Genomic DNA, 24,756 nt, shown 5'->3' with positions numbered 1-24,756 from the left:
TTCTTTTAAACAAGACATTTAGGCTAATCCTTAAAAGGTTAATTGGAGTCACAAGCAAGAGTGTTTTAACTTTTCTGTAAATCCGAAACCTCATAGGGAGCAATGTTTATGCCTCAAAGTTTTTTGTCACCTAATGATGAGAAATGGTGAGAATATGAGTACTGCTTATGCTTTTATGGGCTATAACAGAACAGTGCTATTGGTAACTCCAGAGTAGCAAGCTTGTAACTATACAGCATCTAGAATGAGACACTGCAGCTGCAATACACTGGACATTTTACAGCAGTTAAATAAATATGTATTTTGAATTTATTATGGGGATTGACATGCATGTTCTGTTTTCAGCTTTGAAATGTTCTCCTTTAATTAATTATCTTCCGTATAACCATTTTTAAATATATAAAAAGGTCAAAACACACTATTGTTTACAACGCATTACCTTTGGACGCGATATGCGACTTCAGAAATACATCAGTGAGTATCTGATTGATATCTTGTGTATACTGTACAGCAGCTAACATGCAATCAACAGCGAAAGTTGTTACCAATATATCCTTCTTAAAGCATGTTAAAAAATCACAGCAATCTTCACACTCTTGTTTTTTTCTACCCCTCAAAGAGCACCCAAGCAGATCTATTAAAACTAGTTCACAGGATGCTCACTGCTCACTGTGGAGCCTCATGAAACCAGACCAAAGTGTAATTCTAAACGAACATGCTGGGATGAGCCGCAGGGGAGCAGTGAGGCTTCACAGGGCAGGAGCTGAAAAAGTTAGTGTCCGTATCAGGAAAATGAGCAGGGAAACGGCACAGACCTCAAGGACAAAGAAGCTTTAAAAAAAAAAAAAAAAAAAAAACAGGAACATAAGACGAAGGATTAGCACATTGCTGCAAAGCTTACACTTCAAAAGACACTTTAATGACAGGGAGATTGAAAAAATAAATAAATGTGCATGGAAATTAGATGTTCTTGAATAAAAAAAATTGGAAAACTGCAGGAGTATTTTTAAATGTAAAAAAAAATACTACTACTATGTAAAAAATCCTTACAATATTATGAACTATAGGTATTTAAAACCTGTACAAGCATTTTAAACAGAATGCAATTTACACATTTTACAGGTGGTATGGTACACATTTCAACACCAGTAACAATCTGGACACCCTTAGGACATACCTCGTGTGACTTCCCATTGGTGATAGAACTAGATAAACTGCAATGAATTCCACATGTTTCCTAAACTAGAAAGCGTTAAGTACATATGACTGATTTCTTTTTTAATTTTTTAGTGGCACTGATATATTACTGCAATTAAGTTGAAGTTTCTGTGACCAATGTTAATTGGAGATTTTTCAAGCTCAAATACCCATCTTAGACAACAGACTAGCACCATTGTTTTTATTGTATCCGTGTTCTTATTCAACAAAACATTCATATTTTAAAAGCTTTTTTCAACAACGATCATCTGATACCCCAGATGCAGACTAAAGCCTGAAGCCACATGCATTTATGACAGGAAGATACCATTCATTCCACAAAAAGGATGTTTTTTCTTTTTTTGTTTTTTGTTTTTTGATGGAAACAAAATATACATACATACTGTACTGTTCAAATGATGCGGTCTGGGAGTGTGGTTTTATGTGCACTGGAAAACAATGTATGTTTAAAAGAAGTGTTTAGTTCCAGGTTGAAACAAAAATCTGGATTGTTGGGGGCCAGGGTTAAAAACCACTGAATGAATAAAGCACCTAACTTTTTTATTATGCCCTTGGGATTTAGCATTTAATTGTGCCATAAAAATAAGCATATATAATAAAGAGCTATCCCAAGTATACTGCCTACCTGATGTAGTCATATTTTGTGTCCAAAAATAAGTCTAAGTATATTTTTGTAATTTTATAATTATGATGCATTCCTTTACTGTAAAGAATGACATCAAGTCACACTGGCCATGAGGAGGAATACACAGTTTCATCTGTGTATTCACGAGGTGTGTGCTACGCTGAAACCTACATAATTAGATAATTGTCGGGTGTAAAGCAGCAATTTGCCAGGTGTAGAAGCCTTACTGAAGATTAAAATAGGTTCATAAGTCCTGTGCAGTTGCATAAAAAAAAAGTTTAGCCAAAACTGATCAAAGCATTATATAAATCAGTAATCAAATGGCTATGATAAAACAAGGGCGAATTATTTTTTGACATGTTAATTTAATTAAATTAAACATTATTATCTGATTAAATCTGAGATGTGAGACAACCTAAAGTCAGATTAGTACAAGATAGCTCTAACAAAGCCTTTGCTTTCTTTAACTCTGCTTCCAGAAAGAATGTGATCCAATTTGGATTAAACTGATTTCAATTAAGATACAGCACTGTTTTCAGGTTTTACTTCATCTACTGTGCTTGTAATCAGAGACCCTCTGAGGAAAACCTATTATGTGCAAATCCTCATGAGATGCACAAAAGAAGAAACTTGCTACTTATTACAATGTATCTACTTTATAAGTAAAATTATGATGAAATAAAGAAATAAAGAAACAAATAAACAAATAAATAAATAAATAAATAAATAAATAAAGCAAGCAAACAATTAAAATAACTACTCATTTGAGTAGTTTATCTGTACTAAATTGTACAGTTCAACACAGTGAACACATGAACAATTACATATTTATTTCACTTTAAACACTTGATCAAATATTCTGAGGTAAGCCTATAAGAAACTAGGTCAAAACATTTTCACTCATGCCAAGCGATATAGAAGATGGCAGTATTTAGATCTGCCATCGTTTAGAATGAATAGACGCTGTTATCTGTTTTTCTACAGTGTATACTTTAGTACTCCAACAAACTAATTATTTTATGCATTTAATTTCCAAAGAAATGCTCAGTCCCAAAGAGAAAATGAAAAATGGCAACAGCTACAATGTGATTAACAGGCTCTGAGATAATAAAGGAGTAGTTTGTCTATATGCTAAAACATTTAGCAGGAAAACAGTAGACCAGTTAAATGAACAACTGCATGAAGAAAAAAAGACTAAATATCTACACTATTGTTCTTCAGTCACCTCTTCTTTTTGTGTTTCTCGGGACAGTCAGCAAGCAGATCTTTGTTTGTCAAGTTCTATCTGATCTGATAAGATAAGCAGCTTTTGTTTAGACAGTCATTAGCCCTGGGGAAAAAGAGCATGATTACATCAGGGGGCACCTCGCAATTGACATGGTAGTCATTTTCACAGTTACCAACACCAGAGAAAACACAAAGTAGCTGAGGTAGATATTTGTGTGGCTTCTTCTACATAAACACACAAGCGCAGACAACAAAAACGCCTCTCTGCTTGGGTTCCCAGGCCTCCCTGTCAGTAGCATGTGCTTGATGAGTGTTTACTGGGCATTTATTAGAGATCCCCAGAGAAACTCCATCAATTCTACTACCCAGTCCCAGTGGAACTCCTAAACCCTTCAATGAGGTTAACACTTAACAGATGTAATCTGCATTAAAAAAAATAAAATAATTGTCACCCTTAAACTGTCGGTTTACTGTAAAACTATTCAGGTTTTGAAAGTTGGGTAGGTAGGTGGGTAGGTAGGTATGGTATTTTTTATGCTCAACAACGTATAATGTTTTCTCCTTTCTCTGTACCTTAGCTACAGACACATATCATATCAGCCATTCCACTCAATTTTGAAAGAAAATGTGTGGACTGGAAATGGACGAAAAAAATTATCTAAAATATTCCTAGATTTTGTGTTTATTTCAACATAAAGTGGCATGTGTGTCTTTACAGGGCTCCCCAGTAGATTGCTCATCTTTTTATATAATGCAATTTCTCTCACAAGAACTATTACCATCTGTTCTCTATTTATCTCTTCTTGTACAATCTAAAAACCATAGTTCTGTATCTAGGGACTGTTAGCATTTGACCTGCTAAGCTTCAATTGGTGAAGCCCCTCTACTCTGCAGCAAGAACATACAGGACTGGATGCTTGATTCTGGTCCCTCTAGTCTTTTTATTTCTATTCCATTTTGATCTCCCTCTGTGGACATCAACTTGTACTGCTTAAAAAAACATTCCTGCTAAGTCAATCTAAGACAAAGTATGAAACCCAGAAACCTTTAAATTCAGTGATGTCTTTGTATAGGTATTGCCTTTTTTAAATCCATAGGTGGTCAGGTAGCAGTAAATTAATTAATTAAGATTACATTCATGTATTTATGCAGTCTCCTTTCAGAAAGAACAACAAAAGCAGGGCCCAAAACTACCTGAGCTGATCCTTAATTGCCAAATGGCCTGAGATCCCAAAGCTGGGAGGGATGAACAAGCTGTAGAGTGATGTTCAAATATATTAAATACCGTTATCGCTGTGAAAAGGTAAAAAAATATATATATATTGTCCACACTTTACAAAACCAAGTGGCTTAATGAACTGGGCTATGCCTTCATTCCTTCAGACAAAAAGCTACTCTGGACTCTTCAAAGGAAAGTCTGTTGTCAAAACACATGCAGATATGCCAGCTAATATATATATATGCATGCTTGGGAAATGCCACAAAACAAGAGATGATCTCTACAGCAGACCTCCACGAACTTAAGATAACAGAAACCGGACACTGTATCTTCTTTATGGCCACTGAGCAGCTTTGTCAGAGTGGACAGCTTGATCAGGATATGCTGACAGATAAACTGTTTCATCAAAAAAAAAAGGAAAATGCAAGGCCTGAGAATGGGGCTTTGCCTTTGGTCTAAACAGAGTTTGGTTGCATTTTTTTCACACCATTTCTTCTGGCATGCAGTTGAAATCTTCTTATTTGACTATACAACAAAACATGTGTGTAAGGTTCACCCCCATTGTTATGCAAGGCTCATCACAAATTGTTTTAGCATTTAGACTATTTTACTAATAATATAGAATATTGAACAGTGTTGCGTGTGGGATGCCCATTGACATGTTTTATACAACATAACATATGTGATATTTTTTCACCCATATGCACTGTTGTAAAGCAAAATATATGCTGAGTTATAAAGTCCAAGCCCCTGTGTCACAGCTTCTGTTATGTTAAACATAACTAATTTGTTTAAAATAAATAAATACATAAATAAATAAATAAATAAATAAAGTGACCACTGAAGTGAAAACTTGATAGTTCTGAGAAACACAATAAAACTACTGGTCTAGCAGAGAGAGCCTTGGTCTTCAGTGATTTCTACTAATGTGTATTCAGTGAACAATTGGGGCTGGCACTGCTGTTACCTACAATCCTACATGGTGCCCAGTCCTTACTAGAACAGTACAGTGGATAAAAGATCAAATAAAGAAAGGCAATTAGCAGATACTAGTACTTCTGGCAGACAAAAGAAACAAACATTTGGGGTTAAACTCTGAGAATGAACAAGGACCCAGATATAAAAGATGTTTATTTGTTGTTCTTTTTATTGATAGTAGTAGTCGTTAATGTATCTTTGTTTATAAGTCACTGTTTAATTAAAAAAAAAAAAAAAAAAACAGCTGTACAATGTAAAGTATTTGGAAATTTGAGTTACAAGGACAGGTGGCACAATTCTGGAATGAAAAAAAAAAAACATTTTTATTTTTATATGGGGACTATTTTGGCCACCCATTCCAAATTCATGCATTTTCTTACATCTTAAAAAGCATGTTATGTTATTACACAAAGATGCTGCGCACAGTAATCAGCCTCAAGCAAAGGGAGTTGCATCACAGTAACACAGCTCCTGCATGTATTATAGAGTGAAACAGCATTTTTCAGTTTTTAAACTGAGCAAGATGCTAATAATAAATCCTGGTGGAGTCACACATTCATCTTGCTTTCTTTTGCTCCCTCTAGTGGCGGTAATCCACACTGTCACGTTATTCCGTAACCTTATCTCAGGGAGAGACAGCAAAGTAAGCCCCTCCCATTTATGACATCAGTGCTGTACTGAAGCACAGCTTGGTGCAGCTTCAACTTCAGACTTGTGGTCTATGTAAGTGAATGCTCCCCTCTCCCACTCTTTCCTAGTGCTAGTGGAGTGTGCAGACACACATACAGACACACACACATTACTGTTACTATTAGAACTACACACCAGTCTTGTAGCTCGTACTTACTTTGTGCTTTTGGAACTGAAGACTGAGGGCTCTATTATTGGTGACTCCCTTTTTCTGGATTTATTCTCGTGGCTGCACTGTAAACAGGATTTTACTTTTTTTTCTTGATCATCAGGTAAGTAAGTTTTTTTTTTTTTTTTTTTAGGTTGTTTTCTCTTTAAAAGGGGACAGTTAATTTTATTTTATTTATTTATTTGAAGGAAAAAAAACCCATCCAAGGCACTGCCATTGGTACCCTACATACATTACCACTACTTAGCTCACTTCTAGATTATGCAATGGTAACAATATATGTATACACAACTAATATAACTAACAGTATAGCAGAGAATCACAGATACTGCAGACATTAAATTATGCAAATTACATTATAAAGAACCCTCCAAAAAAACTAAAACATTGAATAGCATAGCATTTTATTTCGATGTGCATATACACTAAATAAATGTTATAGTTCTCTCTCTGAAGTTCAACATATATTTTTAACATGGTCAATGGTACAGCTAGGGAATAGGCAGGTGGTTTATTTAATACCTTTTTTTTTATAGCCAATTGCTTTAATGAATATACACCATAAAATATAGCAATGCTGTCGTTTTTCTTTAAACTTGATCTATGCTTGGTATCATTCCTTAGTAGATATTTTCTCGTCTCTGAAATTAAATCAGTAAGCCTTCATCACATGTAGCAGGGCATGACGGATACACACCTTGCTCACAGTTATTTATTTTTCACAACAATTACCAACCTTGAATAATGTAACAAGTACAGTCTGTATGTAAAGCATCAATTACTTCTGCTTACATGTCCTGGCAGATGAATTCAAAACCTCAATCATGAATTCTAATGTACTGTAGTAGGACTAATCCCCCCTCCCCCCCCCCCCCCGAATTATAAATGTAGCCTATGCACAATATAAATAAATGCCTCCTAATTCCCAGGGTAATCTTAAAATTCATGACTTGGGTAGATGTACTATCTATGTGACTGGCATGGTGATTAACAAGCCTTGGGAGAGAAATAAACAGCTCTCCCACCCAAAATTAGCGTGTTTGTCTACTGAAAAAAAAAATATATGCTTTTTTATGATCATGCAGGAGTACATTTAACAGCATTTAACTGTATGACAGACAGACACATATGAACGATAAAAACTCTTGTTAACAGTAAGTGAATGCTACATCCATGTATTTGAGTTTTTTATGCAAGCTGGCCCCTTCATGTGAATGTGTGTGGTACGATTAGTATTTCTTGAATGTAGACAAGGATCTGTTTATTCCAATAGCCTTCCGCTGGGGTAACCCTATCTTAGATATTAAATCACTCTTATCTGATAGAGATTATATCAGTTTAGACATCTATATTGAATCAGATTCAACAGCTGTAATTCTAAGCCTGTTGGGTCCATACTGCACCAGTCAGAATCAAAAAGCTACACTCCGGCACAAACTACCCAGGACAAATTGGATTTCAAGCTTTCTATTAATAAGGCTCATCACAATCATTATATTCATTTTGCATGACTGAAAACCATGCAGTTTTTTGATAATCACAGTTAGGACAGCATTGTGTATTGCAAACAACAGTGCCTTTTGTACATAACAATGGGGGTGAACTCATTTCAGGGTACTTGTGTATTGCAGAAACTGATAAAATGAAGACATCCAATGTTCTGCTAAAAGGGTGTTAAATATCATATAGTCCATTCCTTTTTTATATAGTACACTTATAAAGAAAAACATTTATTTCTTTTTTAGCACCTTTTCCCAGAACACTTTTTTCCCCCCTTAATACACACATTTCCTTTTTTAAATATTTTAGTAACAAAAAGATGTGAAATATATTTGGATAAGATCTTTTTGCTGTCAAGGCAACTTAATTATCTTTACCTGGATTCTCTCTGCACAACATTTTCTAAAATCAGATAGGAATTGTGCTTCGTGTCTACGCCTTAGGGCACAAAACCGTAAGAGAACCATTTAGTTATTTGGTATTGCACAAAAAAAATGTATTCATCATTATAAAACACAGGGATTGCAAAATATATTTTAGATAGTATTTTTCATACTTGGAGGAATTCATTGATCTTTAAACAGTCTTTAATTACAGCTTTATGACTCGATATAAAAACTCACCACGCATAATAAATTCATAAGTGTTTGTTACAAAAAAATAAATAAAATACATGTCCCAATTACCTCGATTAAAGCTTAAATAAATACAGTCCCTCAAAAAAGGAGTGTAGTTAATTTAAGAGGTAATACTGAATATGCAAATAGTAAGAGTAACACCAATTATTGAAGTCAAAACATGCAAGCTAGCATGGGAAGTTCAACTGAGTAAATATAGTTCAAGGTTTTCTTTGGTTTTTTTTTCTGGGGCCTTTGCTGTTCTGCTCCACAGGAGACTTTGTTGTAATTAATGCCGAGTAAAGTGGACACCAGCAGCAGCCGTCTGACCTGTAGCTCTTGAAAGGGTGGCTTCTTGCGGAGCTTACCACCCCCAAGTGGGCAAACACTATGCAGCCCTGACACAGCTCCTTTGCTCGGTCAAAAGAAAAACATCACTTTACCAGAAAAAGTAAACAAAAGAGAAATTAGACCTTTAAACCTGTGGTTTATTTTTTGTAGCTTCACCATTAAGTTTAACACGTGTATCTGTAATTGTAAATAGACTCACACTTTGGCCTTAAATACATTTAGATTAAACTTGGGGAGTACAATTCTAAAGTTAGGAATGTATTACTGTTAGTTATTTGTAACTGCTGTCTGCAGCAGTAAAATGTATTTGTTTATATAGTGAAATCTGTTTTACCCCAGTACAGAAGACATTTCCTCAGAACAATACATTTTTAATACAAAACAAATCTATTCCCTTGTGCGCCTCATTTATACAGTCAAAATAAGGAAAGTAAGAAATCCTAAAATGGAGGAATTTACTACCTGCAAGAAATCTAAAAACTTGTTTCATCCTGACACAGATGTTTATACCACATTACGCTTTGTGTTTTTGGAGCATGGTAAATCTCCCAAACTAGTTAATACACACCAAAACACAGGGCCTAAAGGATTAGCAACAGATATTGGTAACTATTTTTTAGAAGTATGTCACCATTGTCTGGAATCCACACCTTGACTAAGCTTTGAATAAGCAAAACTTCTACTGTAGTTATACCCTTTTGGATGAAGTGTCAGGAATTTGTTAAGGGGTTTCCCAGGTAAAATTGCACTTACGTTCCACAAGGCAGAAAAGATTGCCTTTACTTGATGAAACAAAACCTACCTTTGTTCTCTTCCATTACTGTATAAATCCAGATAAGTTCTCCCCTAGACTGAAAAAAAGCCTCTCTTGCCTATGGTTAAGAATTGTACAATTTTTCCACTTTAATACTAAATTATAGAAACTAACCCAAACTATCATGATGTTTATTGGCCCACAAGTTAGTAGACTACTGTTTAGTATAAACATGTTTATTTGAATTAAAAAGGCAAAGTATATGGTACATATTTAATTGTGTTTTGGAAAGTCATTAAAAAACAAGTTAAATAAATCAGTACTGTGTACCACAATTCTACAAATCTACAATTGCATCCTTGGGTGATATGTGGTATCATCATACATTTAAAAAAGAACAAGTAACAACAAAGAACAAAAAGAAACTGGTGGTACATTATAGTAATTAAATTGTTTTCCATTTTTCTTTTCTTCCTGACTGGTGTAAAATATTGGTGTTTAGACCTATTATTAGAGTTACTGTGCATTAGCCCATTTAGAGTTCTACATAGTAGCTATCACATCTTCATTTCATTTAGCCTAATGCATTCTGATGAAAGGTAAAGTCATATATTTTATTTCACTTTACAAGTAGGGATAAATGAAGCAGAAGCAAGTTCACCCATAAGATCTCTGAGCTTTACCAGCAATGCTCAGGAAATAATTCTCAAGCATCAGCACACCTTTTTCTCTCATGGCAGTGAAGGAAAAAAACAATAACCAAAATTTTAGCAATAGAAATCTCTTATTGAGGGTACAAAGCACGCTTACATTTTCTAAAAAAAACTCCCAAGTTCCAGGCTCCTCAGGAGCCCATCTAGAGGTCCTTCTGCTTGCCTGGTACTGAACAATGAAACAGGCACTTTTGTGAAATCCGATGATCGTGGAAAATGCAGCCATCCAGGCAGGCCTGTTAGAAGGCACTGCTCTCAACATGAAGCCAGTGTGCCTCTCATATATATATATATATATATATATATATATATATATATATATAAACTACATAAAATGAACTTCCATACATACATAGTTCAATACAAACAAGTCTGCATCAACTGAAAAAAGTTAATGCATTCTCCATTAAGTTAAGTTACTTTTAAAGGACTTTTTTTTTTTTTTTTTAAAAAGAGAGTGGTTTAAAACTGTGTGTTACTGGCATTTTATTTAATTTACAAGAAAAACTCAAACCCTTATCCAAGCAGTTTTGGTAGCAGGGCTGAAAGGAAAACAAGTTTTGTCTAAGCATCAGGAAGATACATGCTTATTTAGACAGATGAAAGCCAGGCAGTATTTGCTTTTGTAGTAAAGCAGTACACAACAAATATATAAACCCCTAGTTAATGTACATTTATGTCAACTGATGATAATAATAATAATAATAATAATAATAATAATAATAATAATAATAATAATAATAATAATAATATAGTTGAAATAATGTGATGTTTGATCATAAAGTACAAGCTGAATTACAATTACTGAAACACTTTGCATGCATACATGCCTGTTTGGAACAGTTCCATCACAGAGTTAGCTTTCATTATATCCAACGCATAGAATGTAATGACTTTATAATTAATTTAATTGGCAGGGCATGAGTCACAGCACAGATCACAAAGGAAACAGCTGTATTCAAACACAAAGCAATTAAACACCTTTTTTTTTCAAATATGAAAGCATTTTAGCACATTGCCGTTTTCCTGTTGCCATAGCAAAGTGAAATCAGCACTGTGACAGTCAAATTAGTAAAGTCTTATTCCCTGGTTTGTCTATTTATATTTTTGTCCAGTTAGTTAACAGATTTGTATGGTAATACAATGGTCAAACTTTAAAATAAATAAATAAATAAATAAAAACACTCACTAGCTTCACAATTTTAGTGGATGTGGTAAACTACTGTATAATGAAAGCAATATGTATTTCATCTAATGCATTCAATGATAAATCAGTGCAGTAAGGGGTGGTGTTTCACTGCACAAAGGCTTTCTAGAAATCCGAAACATTTAGCAACAGCAGCAGCCTTTCTCCGAGGGTTTCTTCCATTTTGACAGAGGGCACTTCAACATAAATAGGTTCTGCTCTGTGCATGTCAGTAAAAAATACAATTTAAAAGAAAAGAACAAGAGAGCTGTGTTACTTCGATTACCACGGCTGCATCTTTGGAGTCCCTTCATCACGCTTCAATTTAAAGTTTAAACTATTCCTGAAAAGAACCAGTTTTCGTTTATTGCATTTCCTCATTGTTATGATCTTTAATTCCAAAGTGATCCTCTGGAAAGCAGACGTTTGCTGCTGCACGGCTGGTTTTCAATTGGGAGTAACCCCCCCCCCCCCCGCTTTAGTTAATGACAGGTTTAAAAAACCTCAGGTGTCATATTAAGGAGACCCCACTCGCAAGCACTAAATACACTTGTTGTTCAGCCAGTTTTTTATTGCACAGATTTCTATTAAAAGTAGGTTTGAATTTATGAGAATGGAAGTGCTTTGGGAATGCATATTACATTGACAGTTGGAACCACAGCGGAAAACAAATCCTCCAAGTCATTAGTGTACAGTCAGGAAAGGGGTTGACGTGAGACAAGAGGAGGTCATGTATTACAGTCTGGGGTCCAGGTTATATGATCCTTTTACTCCCCCACTATTTAATTTTCTCCCAGGTATCTCCAGTTCCAGTTTAAAATTTCCAATCATGTTTCATTTATAATTAATGAGTTCTTTGAGAACCACAGGACTCACAGAACCAGGGGCCTGGCAAGGGAGCCTGTGCCAGTGGGGGGCGTTTTTCTTTTTTTTTTTCGTTTTCATTTTCATTTGTGCCTCAAATTTAAGCCAACCTTCCAAATCGTTATCCAGTGAATAGAGCACTACAGAGACTGAGCAAGGCAGCAGGAATCCCCCTGCCCTCCCCTCCCTGTTTCTATTTGAACAGGATCGCTGTAGCTTTTGATATGCAAAGACATTCTTTTCTGCCATCACCATAGAAAAGAGGGAGGGCGGCAGGGCAGTGCAAACAATCACAGATGCGGACAGTTGGAAGGGAAAGGTTTTATAAAAATCTACAACAGTCCAGCTAATCCAGGTCTCGGAAACGGTGTCCACTTTCAAAGAGATTCTGTCAGGTCTTTTATCCAAGTGTAATTTGGGTAATGGGAAAGAAGTCCTTTGGTACACAAACTTAATGAGCTTGAAGGGACTTTCATCTAAAAACTGGACTTTTTCTTCTTAATAAAACCACTATTACAATACTACAGGAAAATGCAGTAGCATAACAAAAAGGGTAGTTTTTAAATCTGAATGGAATAAGGTAAATGCTATTAATCACCACAGTGTTTAGTCAATTCTCACCTACGGTACAGTAGATAACAATCAAACAATAAATATTAAAACAGGTCTCTAACTTTAAAAGCAGGCTTATAATGTGGCAACTACAAAATCAAAATGTGATATCTTGCAAATCCAGGAGAGATTTGCACCGCTTTATAACATTAATCTCTAATACTGCCTTCTGTATACTTTGTCAACCCTTGTCAGCAGTTAACACATTTTCTGTAAACCTAAAACACTTTGAAGTACATAGTAATAATCCTAGCCAAAGTTCAAAAGAATCTTTATACATTTCATATGCCTAGTACTTTTTATTGCCACCTTTGAAGATTCCATGTATTTTTCTAATCTCAGATGTCTCTGCAAAGAAGGCATTTTTTAAATTTGTTTGTTTTTTAATCTCAATAAAGTCTGGTTAAATTGAAAAAGTGCATCTTGAAATGTTACGTGATGCATGGTAGCAGGTGTTTTGAAAAACAGGGAATTTGCTGGACGCCAGGTCCTTTTCTTTTCCAGTGATAATGAGGGCTTAAACATCTATTATTCAGCACAGACTAGTTTGATTTCTGGGACAGATGCTCTGCTTGTAGAATGCTATGTAATTACTGTGGGGAAAAGCAAATGTGCAGTTGGAGCGCTCCAAACCCAGGGTCAAGCATTTCCATTTTGGTTAAATGCTATCCGTGTGCTTTGTGAGCACCTGACTACCTGACCTTGCACAACCTGAAGAGTAAAAAAGTCTAACTGCGAAGCAGACATCTGCCAAATGGAACCAGAGTTCATGTTGCTTTTAAAATCATATTTTGTAATTACTGTCTTTGTCTCATTTAACTCAGATCGTTTTGTCCACATTTACTTGCAAGCCTGAGCAAATTCATTTCTAGAAATATGGCCATATAAAATGAATTAACTTAAGAAGCTGTACTATTAAAACATATGGGTACTTATATATGTCATACTACCAGGTAGCAGTAAAAAAAAACATTTTATTTTAAATGAGGCTTATAATGTTACACAGTAAAAGCATTAGGCAGTGACTGCCTGCCTGGTTCACAGACCTTTATGAATCAACATGATGCCTTCTTGGTGTATCTTAGATTAACATATCGGACATTTACATAGTAATGATGTTACTGCTCAGACATTTATTACCCTTCAGCTGTACTTGTCAACAGTAATTGTTGCTTGGGATGATGCATTCAGTTTTAATTATATCAAGATAAATTCTGTTACATGGCTAACTTTGTCAATTTATAAATTGTTCATTCACAGAAGGACCAAGGTTAAAACAAGAGAGAGAGAGAGAAAGCTGATTATCCCTTCAGTATGACAACAAGACAACTGTGAGGTTCCAGGCCTCTGGAATTTTTTTTTTTTTTTTTAAACTCATGGCTAAGGAGTTTATTTTGATGAAGTATAAAGTAAATGCTTCCTGATACAAACACCTTGGAAATCGTCTTGGTGTAAAGAAAGGGAAAGAAACAATTGGGCAACCCCTACATGTCGCTCTGTACATGTGGGGTAGATTTATTTGGGAGCCATCTACCGTGTACAATTTACAGCTGGATAATCCAGACAAAAACAACAAAAAAAACGGGAAAAGGACTCTGAAAAGGACAGCATCAGTCAAGCCTCAACAACGTGAATGGTTTCCCCAAGGTGAAGCTAGACTTGCTTTTCTCACTGACACTGCAGAAAGGAGCTTTTAAGAGTTACAAAAGGTGTTATTTGGGTTACGGCTGTTAACCACTACATACAAAAAAAAAAGCCTCCGTGCACTGAATCGCCTTCTTGCACAAGAGCAGGAAGCTTAAGGTTTGTCTTCAAGCAGAGGTGTTCTTTATATGCTTATCTGCCATGGTAAACCCTATGTTGGAATGATCACTAAGAATTGAGACTAGCCAGGAGGTCAACAGTATAAACAAGGATCAGCAACCATTGCGAGTGCACGAAATAACCAGGGACTGGACCATATTGTTGAAAATTATCTGCATTGGATTTCCGTGAGCAAAGGATTTACTTGCACCTTTAAATCAGGTATGACAAATATTGATGTATTTTTCCTTTTTGTGCTTGAGAAACTACAATACAATTTATTATCAAATCTGCTGAAAAAGAGGTCGTGATAGGAATACATAAGTGGAGTAATAAATCTGTATTTGACTAATTAAAAGGAAAAGTTAAATCAGGCTGTCGCTCTGCTTCACAAATATACCACTCCTCATTAAACACCTCTTCACAAAACATCTCCACACATTCAACTTTATATTTATATGATAACTGATCCAATATATTTAACCGTACCTTGTCCTCTTTATTTTTCCATTTATTTTGTGAATTTTAATTTAACATCCTGTCTTCATTCAGCTAATGTGATTTATAGCTTATTCCAAGCATTAGCATTTAATTTTATGAAAGATTTTTTTTTTTTTTTGGTAAGGTCACTTCTACCCAGTTCTAACCCCTTAAGGAATTAAGTCACTTTCAAATTGATTGGTTAACGATTCCCCCATTGTCTCTCAGAGTGCATCTGTTAAGCCTAAAGGGGCTTTTCTTGCAGCACAAATAGTGTTGAGCAGACAAATTAGTTAAAACCCGGTTGACCATCTCTCAAAACATCCAAAACATTCCCTAAAAGCTGCCTCCTTTTGAATTCTTTCAGGAATCCAAGCCAGACAATGTGTGTGCTAGGATTAAGACTTAACTAAACAAACACAAGTTATGGGCTTCTGCTGGTCTACAGACATGACTTATTATACAACACCTTATCATCAGGTATCCACTGAGTTACCTTTGGCTGTGTTGCTAAAAGCTGCTCTGAAACACTACAGTGAGAAAAGTAGATCTACTGTTACGCACTACTAAACCTTCAAAGCTACATATTGCATTACCCGAGCAAAAAAATAAGTCTGGGTTTGATTCAATATTACAATTATAGCCATTAGAGAAATTCTAATCTAAATAACTACTCGAAACAACTACAGGAACCACTCAAGCTATTCAAGTTTAACCCTTCATTCATTAAAGGGCTAGCTTACTTTAGATTTTAGAGAAATTATCTGAGGCAACAAAGTGATCCAACAAAATGATTTGTGTTTGTAGTCTGCAGTTTTCCCCAAAGACATTTTACCCCAGAATTCCCCATGTATTAATCTCTTCTTCCTTTTCTCATTCTCCAGTGTGTTAAGAAATATCCATCTGGCATACAATTTCACCATTAAGAATGATCTTCAAGTGCAACAGCTTCCTTCTCTTATGGATCCGAATAGGACTATGCCTCGGTTTGATAGGTCACTCCGTCAGCGCTGCTTCCTGCCCCAAGTCATGTCGCTGTGACGAAACGTTCATTTATTGCAATGACCGAGGTCTGACTTCCATTCCCAGTGGGATTCCTGAGGATGCTACAACCCTCTACCTGCAGAATAACCGGATAAACAATGCAGGGATTCCAGCAGGACTGCGGAATTTGAACAAAGTGGAAAGAATTTACCTCTACTGCAACAACTTGGACGAGTTTCCAACTAACCTACCAAAATATGTCAAGGAACTTCATTTGCAGGAGAATAATATTAGGACTATCACACACAACTCACTAGCTCAAATTCCTTATATAGAGGAACTGCATATGGATGATAACTCTGTTTCGGCAGTCAGTATAGATGAAGGGGCATTTCAAGACAGCAACCGCCTTCGACTTCTGTTCCTTTCTCGGAATCACCTTAGCACCATCCCTGTAGGTCTCCCAACAACCATCGAAGAGCTAAGATTTGATGATAACCGTATTTCTTTCATAACTGAGCAGTCCTTGCAGGATCTTATAAACTTGAAACGTCTAGTTTTAGATGGAAACCTTTTAAACAATCATGGAATAGGAGAGATGGCATTTATGAACCTTGTTAACCTAACTGAGCTGTCTTTGGTTCGCAACTCTCTCACAGCTCCACCAAGGAACCTGCCAGGCACTTCCCTAAAAAAGTTAAATCTCCAGGAAAACCACATCAACCGGATGCCAGCCAATGCATTTTCTTATCTCAGACAATTATACCGCCTGGACTTATCCAGCAACAACTTGAGCAGTTTGCCCCTGGGTGTCTTCGATGATCTAGACAACCTAACCCAGTTGTTGTTGCGCAATAATCCTTGGTACTGTGACTGCAGAATGATATGGGTGCGGGATTGGTTGCGTAGCTTGCCAGCTAGGGTCAATGTACGTGGGTTGATGTGCCAAGCACCCGACAAAGTCAAAGGGATGGCTATTAAAGACCTTGCTAACAATTTGTTTGACTGCAAAGAGCCAGAAATACCCCCCACTGCTCAAAGCACAACTGTGGTTTCAAACACATTGCCAACATTCAGAGGCCAGTGGCCTGCATCTGTGACCAAAAGACCAGCAGTCAAAGGACCTGACTTGAGTAAAATCTACCACTCCACAACACCCCCAGCCAGGAAAATCATTACAATAAGTGTGAAATCTATCAGCACTGAAACTGTTCACATTTCCTGGAAAGTCGCACAGCCTCTGACAGCCTTGCGACTTAGCTGGCTGAAGATAGGCCACAACCCTGCTTTTGGTTCCATCACTGAAACTATTGTTCAAGGATATACAACTGAGTATTTACTCACAGCACTTGAGCCAGAGTCTTCATACCGGATATGCATGGTTCCTATGGAAACCAATAATTTACATCTGTCTGATGATACGCCTGTCTGTATACAAACAGAGACTGCATCTCTAAAAATGTACAACCCCACAACAACTCTGAACCGGGAGCAAGAGAAGGAACCTTACAAAAACTCTAGCTTGCCTTTGGCAGCTATTATAGGAGGAGCTGTGGCACTTTTGGCAATTATAATGCTAGCATTGGTTTGCTGGTATGTTCACAGAAATGGCTCTCTGTTTTCAAGGAACTGTGCATACAACAAAGGCCGTAGAAGAAAGGACGACTATGCAGAGGCTGGAACCAAGAAGGACAACTCGATCTTAGAAATTAGAGAGACTTCTTTTCAAATGATACCAATAAACAATGAGCCAGTGTCAGTGTCAAAGGAGGATTTTGTAATACATACCATATTCCCACCTAACGGCTTGAGCATATATAAGAACAATCACAGTGAAAGTAGCAGTAGCAACAGAAGCTACAGAGACAGTGGAATTCCAGATTCAGATCATTCTCATTCATGATAATGAACAACATATTTTAAGACATTTTAATAAAAAAGAATATGGGACTTGAAAACTGGTCGCTCTTCAATTGCAAAACACTGGATTTTAAAAGACTGAAGAAGCAATGTTCTGTACATTTGCCATATAATTTATATTTAAGAACTTTTTATTAAAATATTTGAATTACAGGTTATCACTGGACTGTGAGGGGACACCTGGTCACTAATTGCAATTCTATATATTTTAGAAATTTGTAGTAATTTGTACTGTATTATCTTTGCTTAAGGTTTCAGACCAATTAAATAGTGTGTTCTGAAATATGACGACTTGTCAACTGTGAAAGTGTATTTTTTTTTTTTACTGTGTTGAACAATCAGACTTTTTAAAAATGACATTTCAGGACCTTGTAGTATAAGCACAGGTCATTTTTTACTTGGTTGGTATTGTAACTGTCGACAAAACACAACAATAAAATGCAGTCAAAATGGTCCATTGCAGGGGGAACCACAGAAAAATCACATTTAAGATCAAGTCTTCTCCAAATAGAAGAAAAGGGATTTTTCATAAGAATATATGTTGCAGTATCAATAAATGTCAGGCATTTTCTGCTTTGGAGTGGCAGTGCAAAGATAATGTTCCATACCTGCCACTGCCTTAGGTTACTTGCCGTACAAAATAAGCTAAGCACAGGCTAACACAACCGAAAACCTACCACAAACTGGAAAATAACAAGCAGAGACTGTGGTCGTTAAAACAAAGCATAACAACTCAAAAAGGTGATATTGCAATGCAACATTTTTCAACATAGTGTACAATACATAATAGCTTGGAAAAACAGGCATTTAAAAAGCAAAATATTGCATTCTGGCTTTTTTTTTTTAATTAATAAATAAATAAATAAATAAATAAATAAATAAATAAATAAATAAAAGTGTCAGCCGATTTTTTTTTTTTTAAAACCACAATTTAAATGTTCTTTACAACTGAAAACCAAAGTGCATTGTACGCCCTTTGGACAGTCTTGTATGTGCCTTGATCCAATGCTTATTGTATTTAGCTTTTTAAAAATCAGTGACTTAACTTTTCTCATACATACTTGCATATGAGAAAAGTTTGGTCATATTGCTGAATAAAAGTGAATTAAAACAAACTGTGTTGTGCTGAATTCACTGTTGCAATGTTACACTTCTAGGCATCCTGGATGCTGGTTCTGACTACCAAAATATCTCCTCAAAATAACAAAAAAATCTTTTGCAAGCAATTACTACTCAGTCTGCAGACCTCAGATAGACTTTTGTCTGCAAAGCCCTGTAATGCATCCAATATCTGGATAAAGTGTGAGATATTATTCAATACCACAGAGAAGCTAGAATTAGTAGAAAGCACAAAATAAAACTCAATTAGATATAACCCCCACCCCCAACCCCCCCCCCACCCCCACGGCACAAGAAAAATGTGTGATTTGATGTATGGCTGGCATTCAACGTACAGAATCATACTGTGCTTGTACCATAGTGTCACTGAGCTTTAAGTACATCCCAGAGTGTGTTTAAAGTGGTTTGAAAAAGGTGCCAGTATGCACCAAAAAAAAAATGTTTGGGGGGGGGGTTTGATGATTTTGCTACATCCAGTCAGTTACGGATTATGTATCATTTTAAATGCCACCCACAATATGTTAAGATATTTTTTTTTTTTTTTTTTTTTTTAAAAGGACTTTAGTGTTTTAATGTTATACAATAAAAATATAACAGTTTTACTGTTAATTGCTTTTAGATTACACATCATAAAAGGTATATTATATATATATATATACACACATATATATATATATATATATATATATATATATATATATATATATATATATATATATATATATACACATACACATATATATATATATTACACACACAGTTTTTTTTTTGTTTTTTTTGTGAGTGCTGTTGAAGTTTTGGAGTGCTTCCAAATGGGAACATACTACATGCTACCCACTGAGGGGCTCATGTAACACCTTGCATAGATAGTATTTAATTTATTTGCATCACGACAGAACCTTTTGGAAACAGCTATTTATATTTGTCTTTGTATTCCAGATATTGTTATTCACTCCAACAAATCAGGGTAATCAACAAAATGAATACTTGAGGGAGTTTCTTTGCTCTTGTCCAGATATTGAAGATCCTGGCTGATGAGAAATGTGCTGACTTAGTTCAGGCTTGGTGCCGACTTTTTTTTGTATCGTCCAAACTCGGAATCGTCACTCGGTGATTGCTCAGTCAGACTGCTTTGGCTGGCCTAGACTGCTCTTTTCGTTTGACCTCATAAAACTATTACACAAAAATAAAACCAGATGACATTTCAAAACACGAAAAAGTATTAGTAGGATTTGACTGGTACGATTTCCAACACACACAAGTAATGCGTAAAATTTGTGGGTACAGTGACCTACAGGGGAATTGCCTCCGGAGCATGACCTGAGGTGAAACATACTTGCGCTATGTAGAATTACTAAAGTCAAAGTTTTTTTTGTTCGAAACTAAACAGGTCCGGGCAGGGTGTTTTGCAGCAGTAAAATATTTCTCCCCCTAGATTTCTGTCAGTTTTTTTCTTACCGGTATGCATACCGGCGTATACCGCCCCACTTCAACCACTGATCCAAGAGCAATTTGCAAACATATTTTATACCTGATGAGAAAAATCAAAAGACTAAGTGCCGACAAATGAAGTATAATTAGTTTATTTTATCTATTTGCAAGATTACCCATGTAACCAGGAGGTCCCCGGTTCAAATCACTCACTGACTCACTGTGTGACCCTGAGCAAGTCACTTAACCTCCTTGTACTCCGCCTTTCGGGTGAGACATTGTTGTAAGTGACATTGCAGCTGATGCATAGTTCACACACCCTAGTCTCTAAGTCATCTTGGATTGAGGCGTCTGCTAAATAAATAAACAAATAATGGTGCTAAACTTACCAGTCTTAAGAAAGAGCAGTAATAAGATGTATGAAATGCATTTCTGAATACAAACCATTCTGCAGAATTAACAAAAGCAGACCTGATGAAAAAAATAGTCCCTAACCGATCTTTAAATCTACTGTAAAACATATAGGGCTGCATTCTGATCACAGCACAAAATGACAAGTGCAAGCACGAACAGTGCTTGCCCCCGATTCTCTGGCGCATAAATGGAGCGAAGACATAAAATATTCTGAAGACAGAGCGCCTGCCCCATTGCCACGGGTCGGCATAAATTTCAGGGTGTGGTATCATTAACATATTCGCCGAAGCAATTCTGATGACACCGTAATGGAGCCTCAAATGGATAATTGAGCACTGTGTTAAGACCCGCTGAAACCAAGTTTATTTAGTGGTGCAATCAGAAACTTTGACAATTGAACACACTATAACAAGCAAAGTAGTCCAAAGTAGCAACTGAGTGTGTTTGGAGACAAAGAAAGAGGAAATCAAACGAAAGAAAAGGAAAAACGTCCTTAGACAAATACCATTATAAAAAAAAATAAATAAAAAATACTCCAAGGCAGTTAACTTTCTTGTTTTCTGTTCACATGATAACGATGTTTTAAATCAGCCTTTCAGTGCGGCTGTACTGGCTTTTCTGTGATCTGTACTGTACAGTAGGAGGTGGGACAAAGTGTTGCATTGTTATTTTGATTTAGGTTGCTAAAATCTAGTTTTCAACATTGGAGGTAAAATACCAAAAACAGACGACAAAACAAAAAAAGCAAAGTCTATATCTGCTGAGGATTGTGTCAAGGCATTTCCTAATGAAACTTAACATGCAGATGGAGGTAAATTGTTTTGCACATCTTGTAAATGTGAACTTTGGAGAAAATACGAATGATCAATATTTAGCTTGTGTGGTGTGCTATTGTTTATATGTATGTACAGTACCTATAGAAAGTCTACACCCCCTTGAACTTTTTTCACATTTTGTTGTGTCAGTGCCTCAGAGTTTCATGTATTTAAATGAGGATTTGTTCCACTTATCTACTCACCATACTCCACACTGTTAAGGGGAAAAGTTTTTAAGAAAAAAATTATATATTAAATACAAAACTGAAAGATCATAATTGGATAAGTCTCCGCCCCCCTTGAGTTAATACTTGGTGGAAGCAGCTTTGGCAGCAATTACAGCTGTGAGTGTTGGGATAGGTCTTTACCAACTTTGCACACCTAGATTTGGCAATATTTGACTATTCTTCTTTACAAAACTGTTCAAGCTCTGTCAAGTTCCTTGGGGAGCGTTGATGGACAGCAATCGAAGTCATGACACAAATTTTTGATTGGATTTAGGTCAGGGCTCTGACTGGGCCACTCAAGGACATTTACCTTTTTGTTCCTTAGCCACTCCATGTGTAGCTTTGGCTGTGTGCTTTTGGGTCGTTGTCATGCTGAACGGTGAATATCCATCCCAGTTTCAGCTTTCTTGCAGAGGGCAGCAGGTTTTCCTCAAGGACTTCTCTGTACTTTGCGCCATTCATTTTTCCTTCTATCCTGACAAGTTCCCCAGTCCCTGCCGATGAGAAACATCCCCATAACATGATGCTGCCACCACCATGCTTGACAGTAGGGATGGTGTTCTTTGGGTGATGCGCTGTGTTGGGTTTGCGCCAAACATAACGCTTTGTATTTAGGCCAAAAAGTTCCATTTTAGTTTCATCAGACCACAAAACTTTTTGCCACATGGCTACAGAATCTCCTGAGGGGTTTTTTGCATACTTCAAATGGGATTCAAGGTGGGCTTTCTTGAGTAATGGCTTCCTTCTTGCCACCCTACCACACAGGCCAGATTTGTGGAGTGCTTGGGATATTGTTGTCCCATGCACACTTTGACCAGTCTTGGTCATAAAAGCCTGTAGCTCTTGCTCGGTCATCCAGTTTGGAGGGACGGCCTGATCTAGGCAGGGTCTTGGTGGTGCCATACACTTTCCACTTCTTAATAATCGTCTTGACCGTGCTCCAAGGGATATTCAAGGCCTTTGATATTTTTTTATACCCATCCCCTGATCTATGCCTTTCAACAACTTTGTCCCGGAGTTCTTTTGAAAGCGCCTTGACCGGAGTTCTTTTGAAAGCGCCTTGGTGCTCATGGTTAAGTCTTTGCTTTGAAAGGCACTACCCAGCAGAGGGAACCTACAGGAACCTGAAATCACGTGAATCACTACAATTTAACACAGGTGGAGGCCACTTAACTTGGTGTGTGATTTTGAAGGTGATTGGTTACACCCGAGCTAATTTAGTATTGCTATTACAAGGGGGGTGGTCACTTATCCAACCAAGCTATTTCAGTTTTTATTTTTAATTAATTTTCTACAAATTTCTAGAATATTTTTTTCACTTGAAAGTTGTGGGGTAGGATGTGTAGATAAATGAAAAAATATATATTTTAATGCATTTTAATTCCAGGCTATATGGCAACAAAAGGTGAAAATTTTGAAAGGGGGTGTAGACTTTCTACAGACATTGTATACGGTGATGCACAGAGTGTGGGTTATGTAGCACTGGTGATTTAAAATGTATATTTGTATTTAGGCACGGGGATTGCACAATCACTTCACATGCAGAGTAAAGTGTGTATTTATATGTGGGCACAGGAATTGCACAAATTAGTTCACGTGCAGACTGTGCCGGGATGCAAGTGAATAATTAACACTAGAACGACCGCGTTTATAGGCATACCTAGAACAACCATGACCGGTCAATCTGAGCGGCGTATTAAAAACAACATAATTATAATGAAAGGACAAACAATTGAATACAAGGTGTCATTTTATTCAGGAAAAAGAAGATACAATGAACTTAGTTATTTACACCCGGTTCATTGTTTACAAATCATTCTCAAAAGCACCTTCTCTGGCCACAGCTGATCGGGAGGTCCGGATTCTTAGAAAAACGAGTGACTTATAGTAACCAGAGTGCAGACAGACAACAGACTGGTGCTGTGAGCTGTCAAGGCTGATTGAAAGGCTATCAGGAAGCTCATTGAAACAATAGACATGCCAGAAAACTGCTCACTTGAGGAATACAGACTGATATAATCAAACTTCAATACATGGAGGCAAGTCCCGACTGATCAATACAAATAATACCACAACATTTAATTGTTATAATATGGTTTATATGTAAATCGGTCATTTTGACTGCTCCTGGTCGGAATAGGTATGACAGTATTTTACATCCATAATTTTTGCAGCTACGCGATTCTTTTTGTCAGGGCAATTAGTACATATATTTAGGAAAAGTCAGGAAAGCACAGCTCCATATCTTAAACACACGCACCGCAATTTAAATTTAAATTCCAAAAACAGTCAAAATGACCGCCTTGGTTGTTCTAGTGTTAATTAGCAAGCAAGCCCCGGCCCAGCTGTAGATAAAAGGAGCACAAATCACTCTCAGGGTTGGTGTGTTGAGAGGCAGAACGAGAGTCGGGAGGTGAAGTAAAAAGAACAATTACAATTGCTATTCGTGTTAGATTTATACCAGTATGATACTTGTGTGTTCCGTGTCTGGTTGTCTGTCTGTTTTGGCCATCATGCCGCTTTGTTTGTTCAAGTGTTTTGTTTTGTGTTTAAACCTTTTATTTTGCAATAAATCTGCACATCAATGCATTCATTTACTCATGGTACTGTGTGTTTCTTCCGTGTCTGCTGTCACCACAAAGCCATCTGTTTTCAGAAAATAAACTTGAAAGTCAGCGCAGACAAAAAGTATTCCTGTCAGTTGTATCCAAGTTAAAGCACAGCCACCTTGCTTCAAACAACCTGCTGTTTACTGTTTAAACGCAGTTAGAATTTTCCTGGATGGGACACACAACATGACAATGAACGTGCTGCATATATAGCCTTTATTAAAGAATATC

General features: G+C 36.5%; 2 protein-coding genes across 5 annotated transcripts in view; one reads left to right on the top strand and one right to left on the bottom strand.

Annotated features, from left to right (window-relative positions):
* The window catches only part of LOC117410630 (ADP-ribose glycohydrolase MACROD2-like), a 759,575-nt gene that overhangs the window by 630,445 nt on the left and 104,374 nt on the right, over positions 1 to 24,756 (bottom strand). The window lies entirely within an intron of this gene.
* Positions 5,975 to 19,285, top strand: flrt3 (fibronectin leucine rich transmembrane 3). Its single transcript, XM_034017311.3, has 3 exons — positions 5,975 to 6,229; positions 13,984 to 14,748; positions 15,891 to 19,285. The coding sequence occupies exon 3, from the start codon at positions 15,935 to 15,937 to the stop codon at positions 17,891 to 17,893; it is 1,959 nt and encodes a 652-aa protein (XP_033873202.2). The 5' UTR covers positions 5,975 to 6,229; positions 13,984 to 14,748; positions 15,891 to 15,934; the 3' UTR covers positions 17,894 to 19,285.

The sequence above is a fragment of the Acipenser ruthenus genome, chromosome 6, assembly GCF_902713425.1.
Source record: "Acipenser ruthenus chromosome 6, fAciRut3.2 maternal haplotype, whole genome shotgun sequence".
NCBI lineage: Eukaryota > Metazoa > Chordata > Actinopteri > Acipenseriformes > Acipenseridae > Acipenser > Acipenser ruthenus.
This window is presented reverse-complemented; position numbering and strand designations above follow the sequence as displayed.

Bases quoted from the DNA above. Each gene is read 5' to 3' on its own strand.
- flrt3 (XM_034017311.3), top strand. From the start codon at position 15,935: ATGATCTTCAAGTGCAACAGCTTCCTTCTCTTATGGATCCGAATAGGA.